Genomic DNA, 13386 nt, shown 5'->3' with positions numbered 1-13386 from the left:
TTAATCGATGTAAAGCCAAGAAAACTACATTTATCTGGCAATTTGTCATGCCATTAATAACAAAAGAAAACAGTTGTGGGAGAGTGTGGCAGTGGCTATAACTGCGGTGGGGTCAGAGAGCCGTACACAAAATAATCCTCAGAGTTGTCGAGGGTGATTAGCAACCACGGCGTCCTGATGGGCAGTTGAACAATTTATCAAAATAACTGCAAACATAAAAAAAAAAAAAAATGACATCAAATTAATCGTGTCCCAAGAAGCCACCCACCGCGCAGCCCGTCACCTTCGGGTAAATTAATCATGAGTTGATCCAGGCCGTCTTGCCACTATATTAGTCAGTCGCATTACTGCATCACAGATCATTTGCGCATTGATGGAATGAGAATGCTTTCAATTAATAAAGTTAAATCCCCCCCCCCCCAGATGCATTTATGTCTGTGCAGTCAATCGCACCGCTTAGACTGGAGATAACGGCTGTCGCTGCAACTTTCGTTTTAATGTTAGCCTGGTCAACCATATCAAATCGGAACTCTATACACCTGGCTGACATAGGGATGATCCTGATCCTGTCCCTCCTGACCGGTCTGCCAGTTCCCTCTGCAAAGCCCCTGTTGTCAAGAAGCCCGATGGTCCTCACAGCATTGCACTCAAAAACCAGACCCAGCGCAGCACAGACTTCCAAGAGGATTGCTCTTGGAAATCTGAAATGACCAGTAATAGTATTCAATCATGGGCCTACAAACTCCTAGGGAGTCCTACATCGGCGGCGAAAATGGCTACCGGAAATAGCAGCACATGTGCACTGTTGCATAAGCGGTAAAGTTAGCGGTAAAGTCCAATGTTACTTTTATTGAGATCAATATAGCCCATCCCACCTAAGCCTACATTGTGGGGAATTTGTCTTGGACTAGAATGTAAAATGTCCAAACTTAAGTAACATATGATTTAATTCACTTTAATAATCAAAATGTGTTTATTGGAACACATTTGCAACTTCAGAGCTAGGTATTGAAACGAAAAATCTTTGCTGAAATGTTAAAGGCTTCAGCAGACATTCTGGTACTTGCTGAGGTGTGGCTTGTGGGAGCTTAACAGATCAGCTCTATTCTCTATGGAAATAGAAGTTTTTGGAACAAACCCAGGTTTTCTTTGTAGGTAACTTCCACTCCTTTCCAAAAGAGCATAGACGACGTACTATGTGGAGATGTGAAAGAATGATCTTAAACCTTTAGGCTACTGCAACAGCATATTAGGTCAATCTCAGGTTACTGTGGTATTTGATGTTAATTATATTGAAATTGTATCCTTTACATGGGTTTTTGTACCTGTACCACCTTTTTTTTTCAATTTTGTTTTGTTTTTGTTTCCAATGATTGTTGGGGGGGGACAACTGTATGGTAGGGGGGGCATCTAAATTGGGTTCTCCTTTGGCTTTGGAGATGTGCAGCACTTAAGAAGTAGCAGTAGTCGTGAATGACAAAATTAATTTATTCAGTGCCTCAAAGAATTGTTACAGCACATACTGGTTACAAAAGTGTCGTTCCACAGGGTCACACTAGGTCATGCTAGATACATCCGTAGCACTACCACTGAGCTAGTATGGAAATTCAGCATGGTGCTATTATAAAGTGTCTTCACAAAATACACCTCAGCTTTACCTGCACCCCTTCTTCCCACAGCAGTCCTTTCATCAAAGTAGCACCAAATTCAGCATTAGACCACCATTTCCAAAATACACTGTAAGTTAGTGGTCAGAGAATTGATTCTGGAAATGCTTGCTGTTTGGGTAAACGGTAGATTGCCTTCCCCTACACAATTTCAATATCGACATTTCATCTGGGAAAGATCTTAAAACGTCATTGGAGCACCATGCTGAATTAAAGTGAATTGTCCTGGCTTGAGCCAGAGCATACTGTTTGAAACATAAAACGTAACAAATGGCATTGAGCTCCACCTGAAATGTAAAAAAAATCATGTTGTGATAGCACATGTACAATATCAGCATTTTTTCAGATTTTTCATGAATAACAAAAAGTTAAGTAAGTTCACACAATTTTTCTCATCAGGAACCTGTAGACAAAAATGATCATGATTTACATGTGTATACTGTACTAATAGTTTCACCAACTCTCTCCTGTGGAAATGATAGATTCTGAGAAAAAGTGCTCGCTAACAGAAAAATAGTGTTTTTTTATTTCTTTATTCATTCTCAAATTGAATTTATCAGTTATCTCTAAAGACTTCATTTCAAAATAAATATCTAATATTTTCTTTTATTCTTAGTGTTTTTTTCTAAGCTTTTCTGCCCCTCAACATCCCACAATTCAGAATGGAAAATTGGAATAATATAAAAAAGTGGAAAAAGTTACACAAAAATATGTTTGTTAAAATTGGTCGAATATACCAATTACATCAAATTAAGACATTTTCAAACGTAACATCGATAACAACAAAAATAAAAACAAACAACACAAACAATACATTTAATATACAAAAAAATGTATCATGGTTACACTTTCAAATCACAGCCACAAATAGCTGTATAGCATCTCTTCTCCGGCTCAGCCCCACAGTAGAAGTATGTGCCAGCACCCTCTCTAAGGGCAAACACCTTTCCGTCAGATTCATCTCTTTGGCATTGTGGAGGGGCGAAAGAAGTAGAATTCCTCTCTGCCTGAAAGACCCAGTTCCATCTGTTTACCTGCATGTTGTGCTGTAGCTATATGGTGGTGTTTTACACTTGAAAGGGCAGAGGTTTGTTAAGATGACATGGGGCCTGGCTGGGCATTGTTCCTGTTTTCAGGTTTTCCTGGACGCTAAAAAGGGAGAAAAAAAGAACTGGAGGGCTTGTTTTTGTTTTTGTTTGTTTGTCGTTGTTGTTGTTTACTTTTTGGAATGTGAGATGTAGCTGTTCTCGATGCACAGCACTATGTAGGAGCCGGTGCAGCTGCTGGCTGTCTGCTGAAGGAGCTGGCCGGACTGCAGGGAGGAGGCCAGGCCTGTCACTGCCCGGTCGCCTGTCCTCCACGTCTCACAGTAGTTGTCTGTCTGCCGTTGACCCCGCGGGCTGGAGCCGTGCCAGACCATCTTCTCTGGCCTAAAGAGACACGATCATTCAAATGAGCCATCTTTGATCGGCGCGATAAAAAACAGTAAGTAATCAGAGGGAATGCTCCAATTACATTTTGATATGCCTTAATTAACAATCAACCATCGTTTTGGCACTGATGATAGCGAGGAATAAAAATAGACTTCAATTTTGAATCTGAGCCAGGGTCAGGATTAGTTCATTCGTTGTTGAGAGTTGAGAGGCTTAGCCAAGAGTTAAAGTATGTTTGTTACCGAGTTACTAATAGTTTGTAGGCATGCCATATCCCATGTAATGGAATGTGAGAAGCGAAAGAAGTGCTACTGTAACTATTTGTGCCAAGCCTGATTTCTGACTAGTCTGATGTTTTTATCCTCCATTTGCCACTCATTTTTATAATCTGTGCTCTAACTGTTCCTTTGAAGGCTGAAGCTGAACCATGGTTTCAAAAAACTGTATTCCTAATCTGTCATTTGCTTGCGCAGCATTTATTTGTTAAGTTCTACCCAGGCTTCTTTAGCATGTCACAAAGCAAACGTGTGAATGCGTGCAATGCCAACAGCGTGAGATCAGACAGCCTCATCACTAAGGAAAGTACATGGGCCACATTTAAGACCCCTCATGTGCAGCTGCATCAATCAGACATTATTAAAGCGATTTACACTCTGGTCAACATTCATCAAAGCTGACAGGGCACATTTCTCAGGGTCGTTAGCCCCTAAAAGGTCGTCCGTCTCAGCCTCCACCTGTGCCACTCACCATGCACTGTCCCTGAGGATGTCTCGGCCATCAAAGGAGTAGATGGGAGCGTTGTCCTTCATCCTGCCCTCAGCCTCCGAGAAGAGAGACTCCCAGCTGTTGAACAGCACTTGGCCCTGCAGCGTATGGTGGAACAAGAACAGGTGGAACAAACCAGGAACTGGTTACCAAAAGGCTTTGTAGGCAGTTACCATACCCTCTCCTCTAGTCAATCTTTAACTGCTACAGTGGAAACTAGGGGTGGGGGGAAAAACCGATTTTTCGATTTCTCTCGATTCTCTCTAGAACGATTCTGTCTCGATTCAGAAAAGTTCATAATCGATTTTTTAATAATAATAAAAAAAAAAAATTATAATTTTTTTTTTTTTTTTTTTTTTTTTTTACACATTAATTTTGTGTTGAAATGCAAGCGGCATCGATTATTGCAGACTCTGAGTAGCAAACTCAAATGTTTAAAAAATTGAGATGCATCGATAATCGTTTTATCGGTTTAGAATTGATAATCGGTTTAGAATCGAGAATCGGTTTAGAATCGAATCGTTGACCTCTGAATCGGAATCGAATCGAATCGTGAGGTGCCAAGAGATTCCCACCCCTAGTGGAAACCCAGCCTGCATCAAGTAACATTTTAAACTAAACATTATATCAATGTGTACAGAAACAAGGCTACTGGTCTTTGCTAATATAAACAGGCAAACAGGCTTTGGTCATTTAAACAGGCAATATGAACTGAAAACATAAAATGCCACAAAAAGACAGACAAATGTACTTACGCTTCTGTTATTTCAATAACATGTCTACTTTCATAGTTTTCAAAAAGGGGCCTGTGTAGTGGATCAACTCTCGTACCAAAAGACTAGCTCATGTACCTTGATGTTCTTGATGGGCAGGTTCTCCCTGTCGGACTTGCGCACGATGCTGTAGAGGTCCTGTAGTTTGGAGGACAGGAAGGCCCTGTAGGTGCCCGCCAAGCTCACGGCACGGGCCTGTTGGAAGCACAAGAAGTCTGCCCCGCGGATGCCACGCATGTTGCCCACTTGGGGTGCATTCAGGGCTATCAGATGCAGCTGTAAGGAGGGACGAGGGGAAGATCAGAGAGGCATGGCATACTTCTTCTGCTACACAACATGGCAACCTCTAACTGTTAGGAACAACTAGTGAAAGCACATTGAAGGCAATAGTGCAGTATTACATTACAAGAAGGCAGCAGTTTTACACAAAACAGAATACAAGTAAACATCTGTTTCAACTGCATTGTTGACTGAGAAATTCTGCTGATCAGCTTGGTAATGTCTATTAACTGCACTTCCAGGTAACAGGGTATGAAAGGGAACGCTATGAAAAGTCAGGGTGGTTTTTAAGTCTTACCCCTGGGCCTGTAGTGTCCACAGGTCTGACGGGCTGGGGATCTGGAGCGGGCCTACGCACAGGGGTAACAGGGTAGGTGGGTTGCCTGGGGTCGGTGTGGGGAGGGTATCTTGGGTGCGCCTGCGAGGGGTATCTGTGGTCAGGATTCGAGGGGTATCTGGGATCGGAGTGAGGTGGGTAGCGGGTGTCGGGGCGCGTCTCTGGCTCGCGGGGGGCGACGTCAACGGGCTGCTGGGGCGGTGGCTGCTGGGGCGGTGGCTGGTGGGGTGGTGGCTGGTGGGGTGGTGGCTGGTGGGGTGGTGGCTCGATGGGTCGGGTGGCGCTGCCGGCTCCGTGGTCTGGCGGGTAGTGGATAACTGGGGGAGGCTGGGCAGCAGCTACCTCATTGTCCTGAAGGTGGGGCAAGAGGGACAATCAAGATTTGGTAAAAGGTCTTCGTGACTTCCAACATTTTGGCAATATTCTCAAACTTTGTTATGGTTTTTCAAGACTTGGCCCTAGTCCAAAAAGAGGTTTCACAAATCAAAAATGTCTGTCAAACATTGCTGTTTTGCTTAGAACAGGACACATGCCTCATGAGTTGATTTAGAATGATCATATACACAGATGATTTTAGATGTCTTTCCATTCTCTGAAGAGAACTGGATGGTCAACAAAAACAATGTCCTAAATTGTAGTCCTGCAGTATGAAAATTAAACTGACCTAGTTGAATAAGGGTGTCTAAAAATCTGCGGATATTAAAAATATATATTTGCCATACAAGTGTCTACCCATGACTGTAAAAGTGTTTTAATTTCTCTATAGATCTGACTTGGATCATTTTGTAGAGACACTAAAACTCACCAGACCACTGAAGAATGGCAGATAATCTCCAAGCTGAAAAAAATGAAAGACCATTAATAATGCTCAGGTGTGTTCAAAACAAACAGATGAACCATGTATGTACGCTCATAAATGTGCCATTAAAGTCAGAAACTTTACCACAACTTGACGGATGCCTTCTCGGACTCTGATGTAGAGACTGCTCTTTTCCACTTCAAAGATCAAGGTGCCCTCTGGATACGTCCTTGCAGTTGCAATCACCTCATATGACCTCTGAACGGTGACCTAAAGAGAAGCATTCATTTATGAAGAACCGTTCACTTAGAGGACCATGCTAGCAAATTAAGGAACAGGAGCACAGCATCATACTTCATGGTTAATGTGATTTACAGAATTTACAAATTCTGCTTACATGCTTGTAAATCTCACTCTTTGCTCTGTTGTGATGTAGCTAATTATTTTTAAAAGCATTCTTAGGAAGATTTGCTGCTTAGGTAACTAGGCCCTGAAAATGCAACTAGAAGTAAAATGAGTGAGGTGAAATTGTAAAGGAAGTAAAGGGTTAGTGTTGTAGGGTGCTGCAGGACCATCCCTGATACCTCATACAGACATACTGATCACAAGACTAACATCTAAAGGTTTTAGACTCATCAGTTGCATGCCTGCTTCTCATGGCCAAGGTCCCAGGTTCACAAAGTCCAAAGCACCCAAAGTGAACTGGTAATATGATGATAATGTATGGTATGGTAATATGATGATAATGTATGGTATGGTAATATGATGATAATGTATGGTATGGTAATATGATGATAATGTATGGTATGGTAAAATGATGATAATGTATAGTAATATGATGATAATGTATGGTATGGTAATATAATGATAATGTATGGTATGGTAATATAATGATAATGTATGGTAATATGATGATAATGTATGGTATGGTAAAATGATGATAATGTATGGTAATATGATGATAATGTATGGTATGGTAATATAATGATAATGTATGGTAATATGATGATAATGTATGGTATGGTAATATGATGATAATGTATGGTATGGTAATATAATGATAATGTATGGTATGGTAAAATGATGATAATGTATGGTAATATGATGATAATATATGGTAATATGATGATAATGTATGGTATGGTAATATGATGATAATGTATGGTAATATGATGATAATGTATGGTATGGTAATATGATGATAATGTATGGTATGGTTATATGATGATAATGTATGGTATGGTAATATTATGGTAATATGATGGTAATGTATGGTATGGTAATATGATGATAATGTATGGTATGGTTATATGATGATAATGTATGGTATGGTTATATGATGATAATGTATGGTATGGTAATATTATGGTAATATGATGGTAATGTATGGTATGGTAATATGATGATAATGTATGGTATGGTTATATGATGATAATGTATGGTAATATGATTACTCACAGCAGATGATTGTCCAGGGTGCCCAGGTGGCCCGGCAGGACCAGGAGGTCCAGGTATACTAATGGCTGCAACACAGGGAATAAAATATGAGTACTTATACAGATCTACAAGGGCAGCACATGCAGGCTTCTCTGAGCACATGGTCTGCTTATAGTAGTTCACAACCAGAAATGCTGTAGTCTCTCAGTTTGCTGCAGACAGGTAAGTGAGTAGAGGACTCACTGGGTCGGTAAGCTCCGGGATGAGAAGGTGATCCTGGGGGACCGGGAGGCCCAGGGGGGCCTTCAGTGCCTGGGCGACCATCATAACCAACTCCTGGGGTACCGGGTGGACCCTCGGGTCCAGGAGGTCCTCTGATGGAGTCTCCCTTCGGACCCTAGATAACAGGACCGTTGCTCACGTCATTGTTCACGGGGCAATCATAAAACACAGACAGTGGAAACAGAAACAGTGCTGCCGTAAAGCTACACAATCATTATTCTGCCCTCATTGTGGAACAATGGTGTTCACTTTACTGTAACGTGACTTGCATTGTGTAGCAACTTATCTGTTCATTTTCCACATATATCAGGACATGACTGATGCTCAACAAGTCCACGTTTTGAGGGCCACAGTCTTGTTCAAGGGTGCAGCTATATCTTCTGTATTTTTCACCAAGTCAGATCTAGTGGATCAGATTTAGTGGCTCTTACTGGAAGTCCTGGATTTCCAGGGGGTCCCGGATGCCCCTGTCCCCCTCCGTAGCGTGGATCATAGTATCCTCCTGCTGGTTCTCCTTTCTCTCCCTTCAGGCCGGTATCGCCTTGCTCTCCTTTCAATTTCTATCAGGACAAACATGTCAATGTTAGCTCCTCATCTACCTCAAGACTACAGGATGAAATAACAACCACACATTTCAAATTAATTAACACAATTTTGCTCACCCCTATAACTGAATGATAGTCGATGTCATAGGCAGTGCCTGCAAGCAAAAAAAAAGACAATTTAGAAAACATATTTCATCACATGTCATAGTACATCTTAGAAGAATACATTCTTCATTCAGACAAGTTCAAGTGACATCCCCAGATAGCAAATTTGTATATTACATGTTTGTGAATGGTGGTCACATATTAGTAATCACTTAATCAGAGAAGGAGATTGTAACAACTGGGTTTACACACATGCATAGAAAGCTGGTTGACGTAGAATAGAATAGAATAGGGTAGGATAAAGTATAATAGAATAGAATAGAATAGCATGGTAAGTGAAACCAAAAACACTATAGTGTGCTATGGCAGCCTGCTTATAATACATATGATTACATCGGATATATAGTTATATCATTTTCAAACGTCTACAGTAGCTAATCACGATGCATGTGAGAAGAGCACAAGTGTAAACTTAGTGCTGTACCTGGGGTTCCTGGAAGGCCGGCATCCCCTCGGTCTCCTTTATCTCCCTTTGCAGCTGAAACAGAAAAAGAGAATGTAAATGTTGTCCACAGTTTATACATGGAATGCTAGCATTATGGGTTATTAGCGTAAACAAAATACTGATCATGCCCCTCATGTCAAAAATATTAATAGCTATTCAAATTTCTCACCAGGGTAGTTCCTTGATGAATCATCATATCTCTGAAATAAAGAATGAAGTGTTTTAATAGTTGAAATTACACAGAAAAGTATAATACCATAACAATCAATGCATTCAGAGAATTTATATTTTCACATGCACGTTTATAATTTATATACACTATATCACTGTATATATCACTGTTATGCCACTTTGAACATCAAGTGATGTTGTTAGCTTCTGTAATGCTGTTTTCTAACATACTTACATTAAACCTGTCCAAAGGCTGAGCAGGACCTGGTGGACCAGGAGCCCCGGGAGGTCCTGGGGGACCCTGGAAATACACAAACCCATTGACTGTGAAGGTGTTTACCTGTTGGTTGGCTGCTGACTCAAAGTTTGATCCATAAACAAGGATGTGGTAAATTCTCTTCAAATTCCACCATAGCTATCAGAGCTGGGTAGTCAATAATGAACTGACTTTGCCAGCTGATTTTAAAACCGCTATAGCTAACCGCTAACCTCTATCTATAGAATGGGTGTAGATCATACTTACAGGGTAGGCATAACCAGATCCTGTTGATGGATCCCCTTTTTCTCCTTTGTAGCCATTAACACCAGGACGACCCTGATGGCAAGGAAATATGTATGATATACGTAGGATGTATGATTTGATAGGATGTACAGTATACGTTGAATTTTGTATGGTGACTAATGTCACCAAGATGTCTTTCAGAAGGCCCAGCCTGACTTCATGAAGTACAAGCCTAAACATTAAGTTTATTTTCTTATACTTACTGGTCTGCCAGGGAAACCGATTTCACCCTTTGGCCCTTCTGGACCATATTGCCCCTACACAAGGAGGAAGGGAATAAGGGAAATGTATTAGACTGTTTAATGGAACATACTAATTGAATTGTATTTGTCTGTTTAATGGAACATACTAATTAAAGCTTCGTTCAAAAATATATTTTGCATTAGAGGGCATCAGTCCTGTTATTGTTCTGTACATTATCTATCACTATTAGATCATGCTTGATCAGGTGAAGACTTATTTAATAATAATTCATATTTGACACTTACAGCTGGCCCAACTGGTCCAGGAGGTCCCACGTCTCCCTGCAGATATAAATGATATAGATTATTGGTCATGACAGGTTGAGCACAGTGTAATATTTAACGCATTTATGAACAAACCCTTCACTGATGCCAAACAACAAGGAGTCTGTTATAATGATATAGTATAGTTATATCATATTCTGTATTACTGCAATCACCTTGTGTCCACCCGAGCCAGCAAAGTAAATGGCATTGCCATCAGGCCCAATGATCGCTCCAGGATCTCCTTTGTCACCCTGGGAGGTGAAATGAAAAGCATGACTTATATGACACATTTCAAGATCATGAGCATGAGGGAAAAACTTATTTTTTTAATCTAAGCTCAGTCATCAAGCTCCTATCCGTGTCTCTGACCTTGATTGCAATTCCTGGCAGACCTGGATCACCTTGAGTACCTTTAGGTCCCATCGGGCCCTTTTCAAAAGGAAATAAAAATGGAGGATGTTGAGCGAGTCAAACACGGCTTGTTTGAACATCTGTTTAATCTCCTGCAATAGTGTGTTACGGAGACAAGCATGTGAGTGGAGGTGGATAGTCCAAGCTCAAAAGGACCAAATCCTGTCCAATGTTCGTATTTAATGCCAGCGGTTTGAGTCTCCTACTGAGTTCTCCACCAGGGAGTGCAGCGGACAGAGCGACTAGACCAATCAGATGGCTTAAGTGACAATGGACTAACATGGAGGTTTGGTCACTTTCTGAACTTGAAGATTTCCACCCCTTGGTCAGGTGAGTGTTTAGAGGTAAGAATGGCACTGTCAAACTTACAGGGAATCCTGCTTGACCCTGCAGTCCAGGATTACCCTGAGAAAGGCACAACACAAGCAACACACAAATCAAGACTGATAGCATTCAGACATGCATGCAGGTTATGAATATGTCAGGGTATTGCATTAATAAACCTGTAATGAGCTTTCAACAATGATTTAGTCCTATGGATGTGATTGTTCATTTTCTGTGTATTTGAACCAGTTTTGAAATTAATTTCAATGCAGCAGAACATCTTTCTTTGTAATAAATGTAAACAAACTTTCTTACAGAGATATTTCTGAGTCATCATTGTCTCAATGATTAATAACTCTAATCGTAATAGCATAGTCAAGGTCATGCTTTTGTGTGGAATATTAGCATTGGTGACACTAGGACCCAAGCACACCAGTGCCAATATCCCATGATACCACACTCATTCTCTAGTGTATTGTGGTGTAATTAAAATGGGGAGTAAAGCTAGTGCTGATATACTCAAGGACAGATATTATATAACAGCGTTTGGTATAATACACTTTCATGCAGTTTTCTTTTGTCTTAAATTTGGAACTGCAAAATAGACACACATGCATATTAAGAATGGAAAGAGACCGCAGGATTTTGAAATCGCTTGATATTTACCTCAGGTCCTGGTATACCCACTCCATCATGCTGTAGGGGGCAAAGGAGTAAATCAGTGGTCAGACCATACTCTGGTAATTCAGAGGCTTATTTATTTGTTTTAAACCGTAAATCTGTACGCATTACAACAAAGTTAAGTTGCATGTAGTGATGTATAACCTAGGGTTAAAGTAAAGTAAAACAAACATACACTTCCAGAATGGTAGGTGATCTGCCCTGGGGGTCCAGGCAGGCCAGGTGGTCCAGGAAGGCCGGCGCCATCTCTACCAGCATCTCCCTGGCAGGAAACAACCCAGCAGAGAATTCATTAAAGACACGCCAGGCTGAGATGTGACTACTGTGCTAGACGAAAGCCAAGCAAGTCATGCAGTAAAACAGGTTCTAGCCAATGGGAAGAAAATAAGAGAATCTCCTCACTCTTTCTCCTTTGTCTCCTCTGTCACCCTTTGGTCCCTGTAAAGACACATTGGCAGAATAAATAAGGGAATGTACTGGGATTCAATCAATCAATCAATAAAAAATTAAAATGCCAAAAATAGACAGTGGAAATAGGGCTCTCACCTGTGGTCCAGGAAAACCATCCAATCCTGGTCGACCATCTCTGCCCTGAGACCCCTCATTGCCCTTCTGACCAGTAAGACCTGGGAAGCCAGGCTTGCCCTGTGATACACGTGAGACCAAATTCAGTTCAGCAACTCGATCATCCAAGCCATTCCACATTGATGTATGTGAAATGTATATGCACATTATCTATTAGGTTAAAATAGCTATTCTTACCGCAAAGCCAGGAATACCAGGAGGGCCCTGAGAAAGAGGAATAAACAGAATGAATACAACAATGTAAGAGGACTTGTATGTGATGTCTAGCAGAAGGAAGAGGTGTGTAGCCATATGGAAAAGCACTGACCTGTACTCCATCAGGGCCTCTCACTCCAGGTCCACCAGCAAAGCTGCCCACCCCAGACCCCTCCATGTCATCCTGTCGAAAGAAAGGAGTCAGTATAGACCTACAACCAACTGTCTGACCTCGTTATGGTGACGCAGTCTGTTAAGCATCTCAGCTAAGCATAGTGTTCAGTGATAATACAGGGAGGACACTGATGCTTACAAAGCCAACACGGTAGCCTGGCCCAGGAGGGCCTGGAGGTCCTGGTTGTCCGACGGGTCCCATGGGTCCGGGGAGCCCGGCAAGTCCCCCCTGTCCTGGAGTGCCAGGAGTACCTTCGTCCCCCCTGGAGCCCTGTAGAAAGGAGACGCAAACATTGACTGACACTGGCAAACAATGGATCATGCATTCCCATCACTCTAAAATCAATGCGTGGGAATGAAGCAGAGATGGTCACCCTTATGACACCAAAACAGTAATTAAATGTGTTAAACACTCCAAATGAGAATGCAAGCAAGCAAGCAAACAAACAAAGACAGAGAGGTCCAGATGTTTTTTCTAATGACTGTTGTCCAAAAAACAAAAACACTGACAGACGAATCTAAATCTAGCAGAGAGGGTAAAAATCATGCTAGTGCTAGTTATTATGGCAAGAAGCTCACAAACACTTCCACAGACACTGCAAGGACTTCCGCATGTCACATAAAAGATCGCCTTCATCACACGGACACATGAGAACAACACTTCAAAGCCTGCGAGGGGGTACCTGCCACTCTTGAACATTAGCGGATGAAGATGCATAGTAAGAGAGAAGGTTGTAGAGATAGTTGGAAAAGAAGGAGCCTTGCTAGAGGGAGACAGGAGAGAGAAGAGCTTTGAAGCTCTATACTGCCAATATATACAGCAGACCATTACAAGAGGATCCCACCA

The 13386-nt window shown here is 41.5% G+C and overlaps 1 protein-coding gene across 2 annotated transcripts in view; it reads right to left on the bottom strand.

The window, feature by feature from the left end:
* Window positions 1-1474: 1474 nt before the first annotated feature.
* Window positions 1475-13386, bottom strand: part of col18a1a (collagen type XVIII alpha 1 chain a) — a 72134-nt gene continuing 60222 nt past the window's right edge. For both annotated transcript variants that reach the window (XM_031585809.2, XM_031585801.2), the window contains 26 exons: window positions 12679-12810; window positions 12478-12549; window positions 12348-12374; window positions 12132-12230; window positions 11988-12023; window positions 11761-11847; window positions 11571-11600; window positions 10950-10985; window positions 10539-10598; window positions 10343-10420; window positions 10149-10184; window positions 9864-9917; window positions 9622-9693; window positions 9334-9399; window positions 9097-9127; window positions 8907-8960; window positions 8435-8472; window positions 8204-8332; window positions 7734-7887; window positions 7512-7576; window positions 6198-6323; window positions 6060-6092; window positions 5216-5605; window positions 4717-4914; window positions 3848-3963; window positions 1475-3097 (listed from right to left, as the gene is read on the bottom strand). In XM_031585809.2, coding sequence (XP_031441669.1) covers window positions 2884-3097; window positions 3848-3963; window positions 4717-4914; window positions 5216-5605; window positions 6060-6092; window positions 6198-6323; window positions 7512-7576; window positions 7734-7887; window positions 8204-8332; window positions 8435-8472; window positions 8907-8960; window positions 9097-9127; window positions 9334-9399; window positions 9622-9693; window positions 9864-9917; window positions 10149-10184; window positions 10343-10420; window positions 10539-10598; window positions 10950-10985; window positions 11571-11600; window positions 11761-11847; window positions 11988-12023; window positions 12132-12230; window positions 12348-12374; window positions 12478-12549; window positions 12679-12810 — 2433 coding nt within the window. In that variant the 3' untranslated portion in view covers window positions 1475-2883. The remainder of the gene's footprint in view (window positions 3098-3847; window positions 3964-4716; window positions 4915-5215; window positions 5606-6059; window positions 6093-6197; window positions 6324-7511; window positions 7577-7733; window positions 7888-8203; window positions 8333-8434; window positions 8473-8906; window positions 8961-9096; window positions 9128-9333; window positions 9400-9621; window positions 9694-9863; window positions 9918-10148; window positions 10185-10342; window positions 10421-10538; window positions 10599-10949; window positions 10986-11570; window positions 11601-11760; window positions 11848-11987; window positions 12024-12131; window positions 12231-12347; window positions 12375-12477; window positions 12550-12678; window positions 12811-13386) is intronic.

Source organism: Clupea harengus, chromosome 2 (genome assembly GCF_900700415.2).
Source record: "Clupea harengus chromosome 2, Ch_v2.0.2, whole genome shotgun sequence".
Classification (NCBI taxonomy): domain Eukaryota; kingdom Metazoa; phylum Chordata; class Actinopteri; order Clupeiformes; family Clupeidae; genus Clupea; species Clupea harengus.
This window is presented reverse-complemented; position numbering and strand designations above follow the sequence as displayed.